We start from the raw sequence: 18,898 nt of genomic DNA on the forward strand, positions 1-18,898 counted from the left end.
ATTTGTGGAAATTTTCATTTCAATGCTCTTTAACATCTTAAAAGCAACTGTAGTCTACCTATGCATCTCGTCAATCCTTTTAAAGTATGCAAACCAAGATAAAAAAATTAAAAAACCACCTGAAGGAATCGCATAAACTCCAAAACAGTGCAAGAATGGACGCACCTACAGGGTAAGCGTCTATGTTATGTATGCATCAATCGACATGCAAATAAGTCAACTTGTCACAAAAGGGAATGGGACACAATCGGTAAATTACAGATCAGACAACTATTTTAGTGTTTGAAGAGATGATATCACGAACATATGTCGCTTGTGAGTTTAGACATAGACACCTCGTATCTATCAACCAATTCGTGATGGTGATAATAAAATGATAGTGTCGATTTCAGTCGTTCTTCCTCATAACGCTGTTATAGCAGTATTTGTGTCACGAGCACACAATTATTGAAGAAATTTGTATTCTATGAATATGCGTGCGCGTAACAAATCAACTGAAATATGTAAACGACATAAAATGGCACAGAAGGTATGTTGACAATGGGAAAGCTTAAACCGTCACGTTTGTAGTATTTCTTAGTTTGTAGTCGGTTATCCATGTCAATATCAAGACAAAGATCCAGAGGTGAAGCAGACTTTTTAGTTTCGGTAGTATAATTAATTTGAAGTTCACTGTGATATCTGAAATGCAAAGACTCACTTAAAGGTTAATTGATTTTGGCTTTCTAACAGTTTTATTTCGAGCGCCCCTTACGTGTCTTAAGAAACGCACGTCTGACGTATTTAATGATAAGCCTGGTTTTGCCTGGATAAATAACATTGGTAACATAGACGAACACCTTGTCAGAATGTGTATTTTACCTAGATACTATACTTTTGCATCATTAATTCAGTACATGGGTGTGGTCAATGCTTTAAAAAGGAAATATATCTTAAAAATGTATCTTTTATCGTTTTTCTCGAAGCAAGGACGAAATTTTACTTTGATATACAAATGTGCTTTTTGATAAATGAACGTATCATTGATGTATGTCTACACAGTTTTGGCTGCTGGATCCAAATTATTGTCACGTTAACCAATTATGTCTGTATCTGATTAATACACAAGGATAAACCTATATAGAATAGTTGTACTAGATAGTGCAATAAAGGATTTGTTAATGTTGAAAAAAAAATGTTTGGGTTGCTCACCTAATTTTGACAATATAATGAAACTATAAACAACTTTCGTGTGTGGATGGTTTAGCTAGCTATAAAGTCAGACTGAACCCTCAATTTGCTTCGGAACATACCTGAATTTTGAATTTATATTGGATGTATATAAGAAATATAAAGTTGTTCGCGATGATGGTATGCTAGATATACCAAACGCGTTTTAAATTGCAAATATACAAATAGTCAGCACCATACAGCTTAACGTTATATAGCTCAAGACAAAATTGAGATATTTGTCATTGTTTGATGGAGAAATCAACACGCAATAGACTACCCAGAAAGTTTGCTGTTATACTTCAGATTTATCTAATTACACTGCATTTGTATCAATTGTTATTTTTAATTTCCTTGTTTTGATTGTTCACTCTTCGGTGATGTGTAGCAACAAAAGTCAATTGAAATTGATGAATGAGCGAATTATAAAATCATTCAACAGTAACTCTGACAAAGAGTAGCCAGACTACCTTAAAGTCAATACTAGATTTACACTCAATATGTAGTAAATCAGTAGTTTGTCAGGGAGTTTCATAGATTAAATGTCAAACACTTCAATGTTTCCCGTATATTCTGAATACCCCGTGTACTTTTATTATATAGCTGCATTAACTATTGAACTGCTTAGTCATGGTTTCACTTTTTAATCTTATTACTGAAATAAAGTTAGAGAAATGAGTTGGATATACTGAGAAAGTTTGTTTTAATATCGCCTTGTGTTGGCATATAATATTGCATTAACCAATAAAATTACGATTCGTGTCAACTTTTGTAATATATATACTAGTATTATAATCAAATTATCAAGGTAGTGCAAGTTAACGGCCCTTTCTTCGCGTTAATACATCAAGACTATATATGTAGTATTATTTATTACCAACAATTATAAATAAATTATTAGGGCGGCTATTTACATCGCCAAAATATGGATAAATCAATTTATTGCGGTATACATTGCTACAATGCTGCTTTTATTACCTTTAAATTCTTGGAATTGGAATAACAGGTAGTTGTCAAGAGGTGTATTGATTTTATGTAAAACAACCACGCGACTTTCATATCAAGCTTCGGGTTTTTTTTCAACTGTTATACATGTTTGTCATGCATAATCTTCAGAATTGAGCGTACCCATGAGACGTATGAACATTTTGTATCTTTATTTCAAAGAGTTGATCTTCAGTGCATTATTCTGTTTCAATATAAATAATGAAAAGTAACTAATATGCAAGCCAATTTTCATCAAATTTCAAACAGAAGATACCGAAATACGATAGTTGCAGTAGATTTTGCTAATTTTCGCCTCTTGAAAGCACAGTTTGAGACTTGAATCGAATCGACTAGACAAAATTAAAATTATTAGTAACTTATAACAGATTAATGGCTTTTATATATCTGAAAAGAGATCATTTATGATAGTTTCGTATCACAGGGATCTAAAATGATTTTCTCCTATCAATGTGACCCAATTGATAGTGAGCTAAATGAACAACCTAAATGCTCTTGAATGGTGCACTAACAGCAAGCATTTATCAAAATCATTTGTAGCATACACAAATTGGATGAAAATCATGATTTTTTTAAACGGCGAAATTTGAATTTCCAAAATATTAGTTATTTTTTTTTTGGAATACACATAATTTTAATAAATTTCTAGAAGGTAACAAAATCTACTTCACATTTATTTTTAAAGTCGTTTTAGTTGATCAATTTGTAATGGAACTGAAATATCAATACCATGTACCAATCTGCAATTTGCCAATTTCTTTATGAAAAACGCCATAATTCCGATCCTACACATATACTCTCTTAATAGTGTAGAGAATGGAAGAACTGATCGACTTCTTAAATCAACTTTTAGATATAAAGAGAAGAAATGGTGAATGTATAACTAGAAACTTCAATTAAGCACTAAATACCATAAACATTTACTAAAACGTGCACGATCGTGATCAAAACCTTTTACCAGAAGGTCAAAATAACTATTAACCACCCCATTAATGCTCATTTAGAAAGCTATTATTGTAAATTCTTCTGTTTACTTGCCTCTTAGATATGTTTTGACAGCAAAGTGAGACAGGTAGGACAAATTGGTTAGATAAAATAGTCGGTCAAATGTTTTGTTTTCCATGATTACCCAACAGAAATTGCAAGCAACAATTCTTTCTTGAAATGAAATGTTTTGTTATGATACATAAATATTCGAATGGTAATGATAGGGTATCTTTTATATACTATAAGTTTATTACAAATATCTGTCAGCTTGTCACTTAGATATTGTAACTTTCTAAAGAATTGAACTTTCAATATAAAATTGAGAATAGAAATGGGGAATGTGTCAAAGAGACAATAACCCGACCAAAGAGCAAACAACAGCCCATGTCACCAATGGGTCTTCAACACAGCGAGAAAATCCCGCACCCTCACAAATGATCTAGATTGGGGAGAACAAAGAACAAATATAACAGCACAGGTAGAGCCAGCAGAAGAATTGGTTTCCTATATCGAAATCTCCATATCAACTGCAATCTATCAAATAACCTACTTGTAAGACACTGGAAAGAGCACAAAATTTGATATGTCATCCAAAGTATATTAGGCCCTTTATCAGCATAACCACGTAGAATTGAAAGTGAGCTGCACGATTTGTCACCAAATTTGCAAAGTATTATTTTCGTTTTGCAATACAATCATATAAAACATTCAACTGGTAATTTATAATTACAATTGATTGATTCCTAAGATACAAGATAATTTATACGTAATAATGTTTCAAACACGGGACCTCTTCCCTTCAATGGCAGCACATCGAATGTTAAAACACAGATGGAGGAACAAATGATGGAGAAGCAAGAAAAGTAGAAAGGGGTAGATATTGCGTCTTTGTTTGTACCTTGTCTTTTTTTTGGTTTTTGTTTATCAAATGAAGAAAAATAGGCAAAACAAATCATTTATGAATTCTAAGTATGAAAAATATCAAATATAATCCAGAATGTTATTCTCGATTTTGATGGACAATGCATTGCACCTTAAGTCTTTGACTCATTATTATTTTTTTTTATGTCTGTAACTGCTTTACTGTTTCTTAGAAAATTTATATGTATGTGTACATCCGACAAATGATATAGGTAAATGTATCAAAGCATAATTTTTGAAGACATATTTATTGAAAGTTATATGTATTAAAATGAGATATTTAAAAAATATATCTCATAGAGACTATTCATATACATATTCATTTGCCCAAATATTAATCTAATGTAAAAGATGATATATTTTGTTTATTCTGTTTGATTCCTTAAAGTACTGATTGCTTAGAACATTTGTTACTTTGCAGAAACATATTTTTTTGCTATTAGAATGAATAAATATAACTTTACGATAGATGTTCTCAATCGGATGACCTAGTGTTATATAGGGCTAACAGCTCAAATTATACAAACTTCTTGGAAATTAACTCAGCAATTTTAGACATGCACATTTGAAGAACCAAAATCTAGCTTTTCCCTCGGCGAAATTTCCCCGTACTATGGTGACATCGTTACAATATTGTCTGAACTGTGCCCAGTACCCGACACTATCCGGCGAACTGGGCTATACATAAATATATAGCTTTCGTTACTCAAGTAATGCTCACACTCGTAATCTTCATATAGGGATGTAACACGGTACATTATGTATTTTGGCGTGTAGATAATAAAATAAAACAACAGTAGATTAACGATGATCAAGTATCCTTTACCTGACCTGTTGATTATTTTTATCAAATCAACGTGTGGTTCGTTCGGTCTCAGTTCTTCATTGGTCAAAATTCAATTATGATGTCAAATGCTCTTGCTTTTCCTAATATTTTCGTATTGTGACGTCACGAAAATAGGCGACCATGTCTGATGACGTTAGACAGAAAGAAGACATATTTATCAGGAAGACAGAAAAGAAGCTAGCAGTTTCCTTTAACTTTACTTTCCGCTACATAGATGAGGTTCTCTCACTAAATAATCTCAAAATTTGGTGACTATGTTGAACGCATCTATCCCATCGAACTTGAGATAAAGGATACAACATATACAGTTAAGTCTGCCGCATATCTTGACTTACATCTAGAAATTGACAATGAGGGTCTGTTTAAAACAAAACTTAATGACAAAAGAGATGATTTAAGCTTCCCAATTATGAACTTTCCATTTTTATGTAGCAACATTCCAACAGCGCCTGCATACGCAGTATATATCTCCCAGTTGATACGATACTCCAGGGCTTGTATTTCCCATCATGATTTCCTTGATAGAGGATTGCTGCTCACAAGGAAGCTATTAAACCAAGAGTTACAAGTGGTGAAGCTGAAATCATCCCTTCGTAAATTTTACGGACGCCTTCACGAGTTGGTTGACAGTTACGGGATATCCGTTTCACAGATGATAGCGGATAGGTTCCTAATGTCGTAACTATAAACCCGTCCCCTTTTCCCGAATGTGACCTACCGAATTAGACTTATTACCGAGTTTGTACTAACATGAGCAACATGACGGGTGCAACCTTTGGAGCAGGATCTGCTTACCATTCCGGAGAACCTGAGATCACCCCCAGTTTTTGGTGGGGTTCGTGTTGCTAAGTCTTTAGTTTTCTATGTTGTGTTTTTTTGTGTACTATTGTTTGTCTGTTGGTCATGTTCTTCTTTAGCCATGGCGTTGTCAGTTTATTTTCGACTTCTGTATCCCTTCGGTATCTTTCGATTCTTTTTTGCAGATCATTGGAAAAGGTCTGTATAGGATCAAGTCATTAGAGAATCAGAGTCTACCACCAAATAATGTATCACACTCGATGCAATGGCAGAATCAATATGAAACAAACAAAAACCATATATTTAGACAAGATAATATTTCAAAATCTAGTTCATACAAAACTTATCTTGTATTTCATTATTACATAAAACTGAATGCCCATTTAAAAAAAAAAGTAAAATCACAAAAATACTGAACTCAGAGGAAAATTCAATCGGAAAGTCCCTAATCACATGGCAAAATCAAATGACAAAACACATCAAACGAATGGACAACAACTGTCATATTCCTGACTTGGTACAGGCATTTTCAAATGTAGAAAATGGTGGATTGAACCTGGTTTTATAGCGCTAAACCTCTCACTTGTACGACAGTCTTATCAAAAGCATTGTACAAGACAAATAAACGCGAATAATGAACACGGCGAAAACTGAAATTGTTTTGCTAAGGCACAAACCTCATCAAGTGCAAGTGTCCTAGAGGAATATTATTTTGTTAAACAGAAATGAATATAAGTGGCTAAAATCCGATTTAAAACTAACTTTTTTATTAGAACAAACCTCTTGAAAGAAGACGTTTTACCTCTTATCATGAAGTGTTACACTACCTTGTATTAAATTTGGTCAATTACATTGTCATCATTGTGTATCTCCGTGCCTATGCGACAACATTATATAAAAAGGATAATCAGAATTATGCAGGAATTACTCCCCAGAAACAACAAGTGTCATGCACAGGAAATTTATATCATACTCCATAATTACTTTAATCGCTTGATTGAATTATTCAGAGCAATTATTTCTTAGCGGAACAGTATAATTGAATTTTAAACTAGCTCTTCAGATTTCCAACTTTTTTGACAAATTTTGTCCATTAAAGTACGTTGCATCAATATTCATTTTGAATCTTGAACCTCGGTATTATTACATCAGCCCTTATAAGATTTATTTATTGTCTAACTGGCAAAGTTCATTTAGTAGCGTGATAACATAAAATCATGCGTTTAAATTGATAGTAATTTTCTAGTTTACCTAATTTTCCAGTGAGTTGACGTCTTTGTTAGGCATTAAAACAAACTTCAACTAGTAAGGAATCTTAATCCATAATAAAAATGGGAAAGTTGTCCATAATCCTCTTTCAGATTGTTTTAATGTTTGTTTTTTTTTGGCATGTTTATTTATTTTTTTAGGTGATTTACACTGAGTAGGCAACAATTTTCAGTGTTTAGAGCAAAATTTTGAAAATATATACTGAAAATATATACTGAGAGATGGACTTTTTTAGTATTTAACATTCAGATTTAGTCTGAGGTTAAAGTTTTTGGATCATCAATAACTTTGTCAAACCTTCATGGAATTTTAGAAAATTTGGACAGAAGCTTGTTTATGACCAAAAGACAGTATCCAGGGAAAATATTGATTTTTATTTTTCCGTATTTAACTGATAAATTGACTTCTTCCAAATACTGCCCATATTCAACATAATGAGTATTCTGTATAATTTTTTTCATAGTTAATAAGTAGATACAGTCTGATGTTAAAGTTTTTCAGTCATCAATAACTTTGTCAAACTTTCATGGAATTTTAGAAAATTTGGACAGAAGCTTAGTTATGACCAAAATTCAATATTAAGAGCAAAATTTTTATTTTCATTTTTTCCGTATTTAACTGATGAATAGACTAAGTTTGTTTTACATTTTGCAAATAGATACAGTCTGGGGTTAGAGTTTGTTACATACCAATTTCTTTATCAAACCTTCATAGAATTTTATGAATCTTTGGCAGAAGTTTTTTTATGATTCAGAGATAATATCTGGAGCAAACTTTTGAAAATATATTTTTTTTCATTTTCAGTATTTTTCTGATAGATGGACTTTTTACTTTTAACATTTACAGAAAGTCTGGAATTGACAAAATAAATTTGTAAACCTTCATGTATTGTTATGAAACTTGGACAAAAGCTAATCTTCAAGACCATGAAATAGCATCAAAAGAAAAAGTTCGATTTCTTTTTAAATTGTATTTTACTGATAAATTGATTCATTTTTAAGATCAACATTACACTTTTACACTGACAGCATCAATCGCACGTGAGACACAGGGTTCCGCGAAATCCTTACGAAATTTAAATATTTAAGTCTGTGTATTATTAGTATAATTTAAAGTGAAAGTTCGATATACCCGATGAGATAGCGGTCCAAAATAACTTTGTAGTCTATCACAATAAACAGTTTGTCAGTTGTAAAGTTATTCGGAGCTTGCATTGTCAAAGCATTGCATTGCGTTATAATAATCTATACCATTTTAATATCAATGCTTTAAAAACATGAAAATGAGACTTGATACATTTTTGTGCGTCTGAAGCGTTTTCTAGAATAACCTTCATCTGAACGTTCAAAACTAGACATTTGAAAGCCAAGTATTTATATGTGCCGACATAGGTTTCTACATGACCAAAATGGAACCGAAAATAATAGCAAATCAATTTAAGGTCACATTTGTCTGAAGGAGTTGGAACCTTAGTTTCTTTATTATTTCTTAACTTATAAACGGATAGTTAAACAAGGGTGTGTAATAAATAATACATGTACCGAAGTGCTGACTAATGAGGTGATGATACTTTGAGGCTAGTAATCCGCAAAGAAAGCTGCTTATCATTTGAAGCTCACTTAGTAATTCTATATCAAAATTTATGTTTGAACTTTCAATCATTTCAGGATATGCACGTAAATCTTGTACAGTAAATGGAACCTGGTGGGTAGATTCCAAGTCAAATAGAGAATGGACCGACTACACACCATGTTTAAACCTCAAGGTACGATTCTAACATAACTGGAAAAGAAGATAAGAAAGGAAAACTATAATTTAAAATTAGAGTTTACCTTACGTAAATCGCAAAGAAAAAATCACAGCAACAATAGCGATGGTTAATTGGTTATATTATATATTTTGTGGTCTTAATACTTTTGGTCGTTACTGGTTATATCAGTGTGTTGACGTTTGTATTCGGTCTTGAATATTCAAATATTTCGGCCTTGAGCATCTCTGACGAGAAATACTTGTCGAAATGCGCAATAGTTGCATGTTTAAGTTCAAGCAGACAGTATTTCAACTATCTTCAGTTGAACTACACATTGTCCATTCGATATTAGAAATGATAGATTTATTTTGCACGAACCATTATATCTAAACCTAATATAAAAGAGTCCTATTATAAATCTGTAATTTCTTGACATTTCATGCGTGTTGTTTTTCTCGAAAGACTTTTTAACCGATGACAACCTATTAATGTTTTCATTTTGTAAATTAAATTTTTTATATTCAAATAAAATCACAAACCTAAGAAATAAGAAACATATTTGTTATCAGCCTGCTCGGAACCATAAGCTGTAATTTAGTTGTTGTCTCTCTTTAAAATTGTATCACAGTTTGTCATGCCGGATCCTTTTATAGATTATTATACAGTATAGGTTTTGTCATAGTTGAATGTCGTGTGGGTACTTATAGTTGTTTACATCCGCGTTTTTTGGTCTCTGGTGGAGCGTTGTTTCAAGGACGATCGTATCACATCTTCTTGTTTCTATTACCTGTAAGATGGTTGTAAGATGGTTGTCCATAGTTATATCTCTTCCAAAAGAATAGATTACCTTAGCTGTTTTGGCAAATCCTTTTGGAATTTTGGGTCCTCAACGCTCTTCAAACTCGTACTTTATTTAGCCTTTTAATTTTTTTTATTCGAGCGTCACTGATGAGTCTTTTGTAGACGAAACGCACGTCTGGCGTACAACATTTTAATCCTGGTATCTATGGTCATATTAAAACAGAAGAAACTGGCTGTCACAAATGTACTTTATTTGAAATACTGTTGTAAAATTTAATGAAACTGATATGTTTTTTTAAGCTTTTAATTTCCATTTTAATATTTTTTATACAGATATACAAAAGTTTAGTATATGTCGGAATAGCCTGTTCAAGCGCCAGTTTAGTGCTACTTGTTCCTGCTTGTGTTGTTTTTTTGTCTTTAAGGTTTGTAGATTTTTATAGTCAAAATTCCTCAATTCAAATAATGGTACATGTATTTGTAGTTGACGTGCGATACGTCGTTATCGACGAAAACTAGAAAATTGAGAATAATGAAAAAATGAGGAAAAAACATGAACAATTCAGTACTAGTCCATATATGGATCGTGAAAATGTGATGACTACGAATTAAATAGTGCCTAAGGATATAAAAGTATGTTGAAATTCATATATAATTCTTTTTATTACACGTGCCAGGTGAGATATAACTCCAATAATATACTATAGAATCTATTGTTAAATGTGCACCCAACCAGACAGGTATATTGAAAGTGTAAGAAGACATGATGTCTATATGTAAATGAGCAAATCAAGACTTTGGGACTTCGTTAAAGTTATATTTCTTTTGGTATGCCCATTTTTAATAGTCAGTGCTGTTGATGGTTCGGTTTTATTGTGTATTTGGAACCTTTTTTCATTAATACAGATAAAAGGAGAAAGGGGGCTGGGTAAACACATATTTAACGAATCTTCGACATATGTCAATGGAACATTGAACAGTGGTTATGTTCGTTGTAGATCGAGGAGTTAAGTGTTGATGGCATATAATTGTTAGTCTCTGTTACATTTACATTTCAAACTTAAGGTACTCGAGGCTTTTAAGAGCATGATGATAATATAGACACTTGTTTATTGTGATAGACTACAAAGTTATTTTGGACCTCTATCTCATCGGGTATATCGAACTTTCACTTTAAATTATACTAATAATACACAGACTTTAAGAAAAATACTTTGTTTAAGAAAATGAAAGATCACTGTATACATTTGGTGCGGCCGAAGCATTTTTCTGTATTTACCTTCACCCGGAACGCTCAAACCCCAATATTTGAAAGCCACGGATGTATAAATATTTGAATACATGAAGAGTTATATGACTAGAACGGACCTTCAAACATCAGTTAAATCCATGTCAGGTAAACTTTGCATAAGGGAGTTGAAAGTTTAGTTTTTAGTTATAAACGGAGAGCTTGAGAAAAGTATGTTTAAAATAATGTTATACCTAAACACTGACTACTGTGCTGATGATAGCCACAGAAACTAGCGATCCTCAAGCAGCGGTTTCGATCCAGTGCTATAAAATTTAAATACAAGAGATTTAAAACTATGGATCAAATACAAACCAGGTCGAAATACGAAGAGCTAAAATACAGAATTTTTTTTTCAGGTCCCCCAATTCAGAAACCTCGTTGTATTTTGGATATTCCTTATTGTTTTTCTTGTGTCTTTAAAGATTTTTTGCGTAGATGCCAGTTCTTTAATAATTTCCATTTTTATTTATTCATAACTTCATAACTGTCATCGAGATTGGTAAACATCTTCTGTTGACCTCTTGATGACTTTTTTGGTGTATCGTAAGGTTACTGTTTCATTGAAGTTTGCTTGCATTTTCTTTTATTCAAATCATCATGTTTCATACAGCACTTTACTTTTGATAAAAAAAAATTATAACTATGGTTAAATAAATCAAGAAAAAAGACAGCAGCCTACAATTAGTGCAGATCTATGTATGAAAATATCAAAATGTGAATTCCGGGCTGACGACATTAGTTTCTGGTATCCCTCTGATATTGACATTATATTGATATTATTAAATGAACAACAGTTTATCAGTTTCTACAAAATACTTTTTCTCCGTAACGGTCACCCATTCATATATGAACCTAATAGAATATATTGTGTGTCTACATTAACCCTGAAATATGAATAATAGGAGGTGTTATTAACATTAACCACTTATCGTTTTGTATTGTAGAATGTTAAATTGTTGTTTCCAACTAAATGAAGTTTTACCTTGGCAAACATCTCTTTTATATCGACGCCAAGGCCGCAGGATAATTTTTTGTAATTCTTTAAATATTATTTTTCAAGCTCAAATTGGCAGATGTTTTTCAAATTAAAAAAAACCATCCATTTTCGTTCATTAGGCAAAAAACGTCACCAATATCCGGAAGGCGACATAGAAGAATTGTATTAATTTTTCATTTTCACGAAAAACTAGAAGTGTAACACTTTTTAAAACGAATCCATAATTCAAGATACATTAGTATATGTCACATTCATTCTCCCATTTGACAGAAACAACCAATTAATCTTTTCACGATAATATGCAAACATCTTCTGGAAATTCTATGAGTTGCAAATAGCTTAATGGAAATAATGAATGAATATCACATTCCCTTGTACGTTAAATGATACATTAGATCATTCATGAAAACTTTAGAGCATGTTTGGATATTCATGTTGGTTCAATACTTACTGATAAGAATAAATGTGAATATTATGTAAGATGTAAGAACTAGGTCGTAGGGCGACCTATAAATGTTAAAATACTATTGGCTTGCTCTGTCATGATCATATATTCAACTTCTCTTCCATTCATGACAAAACATCTAATCTTTTCACAATAAATTGAAAACGTCTATTTTTATGTACTTTCATTGTTAATATTATTATATTCTCACGTTTGATTTTGTCAGTTTTTATGGACTTCCCCCTTTTTGAATTTACCTTGGAGTTTGGTATTCTTGTTATACTTTTTTATCTAAACGATTCCTTTGGAACAATAATATGGCTGCATCAAACTAAAGTAAGTTAAAGCTCTGTTGTGAAAGATATTTATCAGAAATTGTTTACTTGTCATTTCTGAATAACATGTCGATATGTCATTCATTCTTGTCAATCTAGTTTTTGTTTTTGAATATTTTTTCCAGAACAGAAATAACTATGACTAATTTTTAATGATCGACATCCTGGTAAAAGTACATCTTAACAACATGCATTTATCTAAATCTGATAAATCATCGGATTTCGCTGACATAATTTTTTGTACATTAAAAGAAAGAAATGAAATTGTCATTGTCAAACGAAATTAAAAAGAAATAAATCAAAATGACACCGATTTACATGCATGCTTATGGGCTTATATATGAAATTTAATTGAAGCGTAAATTTGATATATGAGATCAATGTCGAAAATGCAAAAAAACAAACTACACAATTTCAGAATATTCCAGCAATTATCATCGTAAACTTGCCACCCATTTTCTTATAAAAATTTTACGTTGATACCTCAACCGTGAAAAGGAGCAATGATAAGGTGTCTCCGAAAGACGAAAATGTTCAGCAAAAAACGTTTGTTAGATCAAACAACAATGACTGATGGTAACTAAAAAATTTATCAAAATCCGAAAATGTAACGTTGATCTGAGTGAAAACTGGTTACAGTCAAAACCTGACTAGACACTCAATCTAAAAAGCATTTTTAACACATGTAGTCGTACATATTACCAATACTTGCATTTTGGTACTAAACAAGGTCACGCATGATGATTTTGTCAACCTATAATGACATCGTTTTTACGGTGACTATCCCGATCGATACGATATGTCTTTGTCTCAACTCACAAAAGACATGTTTTCACGGTTTATATCGCTAGATACAAGAAAAGACGTCTGATCTGTTATTCTATCGATTGTACGCTATTCCCGATTGTGACAGTTTGACTAAGTGGTTTTACTGTGTGGATGAAACATGCATAGCAGTAGACGCTAACCCTGTCGACGGAGCAGGTCTCGCTCTTGTAGAATTTATGCAATTCATTCAGTTATTGTTAGTTACATTGATTTGTTTCGTCTTAACCGATTAATATGAGATTTTAACATCGGTAAACTACTGTTAGCTAAATTATATTAAATATATTGGAGGTGCACTAGTTGGTGCTTAGTTGTAGAGAACGCGGTTTATCTATTAGTTGAAGTTGTGCTTTGAACTATCAATGTCTTATCAAAAATGGAATATGTGAATATTATTATTTTAATTTTTATGTTAAAATTTCAAACAGAATACATGTACTTACGTACAAGGGTAGACAATTGAAAATTATGTACTTTGGTTTAAAGATTTTACAATGTATTTATAAACTAAACAGAATATTACTCTACTGTGTAGACATTTGGGGAGTTAGTACTTTGCTTCAAAAATGTAAAAGATTTTTTTTTACACAGGCAACTGAGATCCCAGCATAGGATACGACTACATACATGTCTGTTTCTTTCCTTCATAATGACCTGCACCATGACAATTCTCTGGGATTTATTGATATATAACGACCGTCTCGATAATCCGGCTTCTACAAGGATGCATCAAAATACTGTAAGCTCTGATGTTCTTTACAAAGATATGATACTTAGTTTATGTACTTTTTGCAAATGTAATATTTGGTACTTAATTACATGTTTTAAAATATTGACTAAAAAGAAAACATTCGGTTTCTTATACTAAAGAATAATATCTTCTATGTTCTTGTCTTTGTTCTTTTTAAACAATAGTATATTGTCCTATAGATTTCCGTTCTGACAATATGTAAATACATACTTCAGTATTTTTTGAATAAGTACAAAAATCAGATCATGGACAAAATGCATCACATCAACCTTCTCGTCTCTTCTGAAAATCTATATTCCTAAACACAACTGAATATGCTATTCTGAAGTAATATAGATGTAATGAAAAAAGGAAGTTTCTCTACAAGTATCCTATATAATTGAGTATGTCTGTTATAAAAAAGATAGGTCTAAATCATAAAACAAAATACAATCACCAATTCCAAATAATTTTACATACCGATCAAGTAAGTCTGTTATGAAAGACTTATAAAATACATTGCTCGTGGAGAAACCTCTGACAAATCAATGGACACGATGCTTTAAAAATTCTATTGCTGCTTTGTTACATTCAGGTCTAAGTGGCAATGTAAAAAAAAGACGGACATGACGAAAATATCTAACAGATATCAAATTGCATAGAAGAATTTAGGTAGATTAATGTCAATACACTAGTAAAAAGTAAAATCACAAAAATACTGAACTCTGAGGAAAATTCAAAACGGAAAGTCCCTAATCAAAAAAGGTCTTTTGTGTACACAATAAGTTTAAAATATCCCTTCAATCACTCATTGCATACATTTTAGTTCATTTTAAAAATTGAGTTGCTATCAAGTTTTTTGCTTGTTTATTTTCTTATCGTTAATACTCTTCAATTTTGTCAAATGCCAACATTACATCATATATTAAGTGACATTATTTGACATCGTAAACGAGTTGATCTCAAAATAGCGCTTGCAAATTTCGGAAATAATTCTTCTTAATGATCAGATATAATCGACCTTGTGACATAAAAAGTTAAGATATACAAATAATTATTGAACTACACTAACAATATATCTGCTAACTGGTTTTGATCCGTTTGATCAAACTAAACCTTCTAGGGGAGACGCATATATGCTGAGTGGCGATGTTAGTCTTCTTTTAGTAGTTTTCTTTGTTTGATCTGAAAATATTGCAATACATGAATAAAAGCAATACAATGGTCTTCATTAATAAAAAAGTAAAATAACAAAAATACCGAAATCCAAGGGAAATTCCAAACGGAAAGTCCTTTATAAAATGGCAAAATCAAAAGCTCAAACAAATCAAACGAATGGAAAACAACTGTCATATTCCCGACTTGCTTCAGACATTTCCATTATATCCATTAATGTATCAACAGATAGTGACATACAGTAAATTGGCAGCAAAAAAACCAGTAATAATATTTAAACTGGTTCTGTTACAGTTTATGTAAAAAAAGGAAGATACCATGCGGTATATCGAAGGGAAACAGAAACAAAAATGGGCAAACGAACAGACAATTTATATTTTGGCATTGCACAAGGGCATGGTATTTTCAAACTGTTTATGACGCCTTAGAACTTAATCTGTTTGATATGTACTAATTGCTATTTTTCTGCCACAATTAATTTACATTTTTTAGTTCAAATGGGCTATAAGCTTTGAACCAACTTTAAGTCACTGAGAGTTCTCTTAGATCGATACTTTGTGTATTTGTATATTCGTTAGTTAGTTTTTGTTCTTCTTTCCGATTTGATGTGTCAAACCCTCCAACTTTTACAATGTGTTCTTGTATTGTGATGTAACACCTCTGTCACATGATAGGTGGATGGTTGAGTGCTCGCAAACATGTTTAACCCCACCACATTCTGTACGTGCCTGTCTCAAGTCAGGAGCCTTTAATTCAGTGGTCTTCGCTGATTGCTGTCTATAATGTTGTTCTTTCGATTGTTGTTTTATCATAAGTCAATAAGCCGGTTGTTTTATCGATTCAATTACCTCACAGTTTTTCATGTCGTTTCCTTTTAGAGCTAACAATATGGAATGGGTTTTGCTCATTGTTGAAGGCCGTATGGTGATCTTTATTTGATAACATATTGATCATGTGCAATCATACCATAGCTCCTTATCAATATATTAATAAATGAACAGAAATATAGAACATGCTTTAATACGGTAATGTTTAGTGTGTGTCCAATTGCTTCCAAAACTGATTTCGATAATATGTAAACAAAAGGGCACTGATGCATTTAGGTTAAGAAATTACAAACATTACTAAAAATATTCACACATATACATTGTACAATTTTTTTTCTTTACATCTAAAATGCAATAATCACCCTTCCCCCACCGATTGTGAAAATGACATCAGAATCTCTGTTTTTTTTCTATAAACTTACTTTTATAGATCATAGTGTAAATATGATGCCAGATATTCATATGTTTTTTCAGCTTATATTTAACTTTACAATCGGTTGCAGATATTTTGCAGAGTGTTGTATGCAGTACATAGATACTGTTCAACATGCAATTACTTTTGGATGTTTTGTGAAGGGTTTTACTTGCATCGGTTACTAATACAAGCTTTCAGAGTTCCCAAAACTCTTACCTGGTATTACATCACTGGATGGGGTAAGAATAAAGATTCAACCTTCATTGGCTGGATAAATATTGCATATGTCACATTTAAAGAAATTTCACATATCGATTCATGATAAGCTAAGAAGCAAATAGTTCCAGCTCTGAAAATCAAGACGTTATGCATTTTTGTTTTGCGGTATATATGGCCCTGTTCTCAAATAAATTATAAAATTTGATGTCAACAAGTCATATGACTATTACATATACGTTAGTGGTATGTCTTTAGTAATTATGCCTGATCATGTCCCATTTCAAAAGAATCTGTTGATATACAGCTTTTTTCTCCAATCAAAAGATTACGAAAGGATACATTAGCCTTGAAAAACATTTGCAAAGCTTTTAAGTTCTGCAGCGTTAAAAATGGTCCTTGGTTTTCAGATAAAATGTCAGAAAATAATTTACAATTTCATTTATAGAGGAATTGCATTTGACTGATGCGACATCCCATTTAGAAATCTCTTCGATATCAGACACACAGAATGAAATACTATCATGCGTACTTTTTTATATCAATAACCACAAATTTAACATTATTTATAAAGTATAACATATTTAAGAAAATTTATTTAATTTCCTATTCAGGATAATGGAGAAAATATTACTGACAGGTCGAAATCAAATTAAAGCCAGTATGTACACATAGAGAAGGAACCTTTAGTTTTCCTATAATATTATTGTTTGCATTGCGTTCAATAAAAAGAAATCACTAAGAAATAAGCAAAACATAAAATCTGATGAAATCGTGACGATTCTGAAAGACATTAGCAGCAATAAAAAGTAATCAACGACGTGTGTTTCAAATAAAGCAGTTGTTAAAATATTTTGAAGCATTGCATTACTGATTTATTTTGGTCCGAATTCATTAGAATTTCATAACAAATAATAAATTATATTTTACAGGAGGTTCGTTCCTACCTATATTGGTTTACGTCATTGTTAGACTTACTACAGCTGATTATGAGTGAGTAGTACGTCCTATTAGACTTACTATAGCGGATCATGAATACGTCCTTATAAGACTAATATAGCGATGTTTCGACTTCATTTAAGTTGTTTTCCATGTCAAGAGGACTTTTAAAATTGTTATCGCATGTTCGTACCAAACTTAACAGATTGTACCGTATTAATTTGGTTAAATAATATACATTTGTTGTAATTAATTAGCTTTTTTAATGTCAATTGTAAAATTCTTGTGTTTAGCATCAAACCATTGTTTTGTCTCTTAAACTAAATAATTTAAGTATAAAAGACTATAAAACCGTCATAACTGTAGGTGTCAGTAATTATAATCTGGTGACAAAAAAGAAAAAACAAACTGAAAAAAGAGTTCATGGTTTGGACCACTTACACATAATAAACATCAAGTACACAAAATTATTAGACAGCCAGATAGGTTGAATTTTGTTGACCATATCTTGCGATTAAAAAAGGAAAATACCAGGCTCATAAGTTTGTTCTCCAGACTCGCGATTCGTTCACAAACGACTCATCAGTGACGCTCAAATCAAATAAGTTAAAAGGTCAAATAAGGTACGTAGTTATACATAGAATATAAAGGGACGTCGATGCCACTGCTGCTGGAGGTTTCCTCCTCGAGGATATCACTAGCCCAGTAGTCAGCACATCTGTTTTGACATGAATTCTCATTGATATGGTCATAACTGTAAATTTACTGTTGACAAAACTTTGAATTTTTCAAAACACTCAAAATTGTATACCCAAGGAATAGATTAATTTAGCTGTATTTGCAAAACCTCTCGGAAGTTCTCAATGCACTTCAACTTCGTACTTTAGTTGACCTTTTTCACTTACTTGATTATAGCGACACTTATGAGTCTTTTTTAGACGAAACGCGCGTCTGCCGAATAAAATCTAAATCCTGGTATCTATGATAAGTTTTTATACTCGATATCTGATTGGATTTTATGCACTATATTTGATTTAGAAAATATATGTTTAGTAATTGTCGAGAAGCGTCAAAACTGAAAGGGCGAAAAACCCCAAACCAAAGAAGAACGC

At 31.8% G+C, this 18,898-nt stretch overlaps 1 protein-coding gene across 1 annotated transcript in view; it reads left to right on the top strand.

Annotated features, from left to right (window-relative positions):
- LOC127727808 (calcitonin gene-related peptide type 1 receptor-like) overlaps positions 1-18,898 on the top strand; it is a 49,975-nt gene that overhangs the window by 21,499 nt on the left and 9,578 nt on the right. The window contains exons 3-7 of the mRNA XM_052234925.1: positions 8,704-8,801; positions 9,921-10,012; positions 14,075-14,222; positions 16,720-16,870; positions 17,780-17,840. Coding sequence (XP_052090885.1) covers positions 8,704-8,801; positions 9,921-10,012; positions 14,075-14,222; positions 16,720-16,870; positions 17,780-17,840 — 550 coding nt within the window. The remainder of the gene's footprint in view (positions 1-8,703; positions 8,802-9,920; positions 10,013-14,074; positions 14,223-16,719; positions 16,871-17,779; positions 17,841-18,898) is intronic.

This window comes from Mytilus californianus, unplaced genomic scaffold, assembly GCF_021869535.1.
Source record: "Mytilus californianus isolate M0D057914Y unplaced genomic scaffold, xbMytCali1.0.p SCAF_2, whole genome shotgun sequence".
Classification (NCBI taxonomy): Eukaryota; Metazoa; Mollusca; class Bivalvia; order Mytilida; family Mytilidae; genus Mytilus; species Mytilus californianus.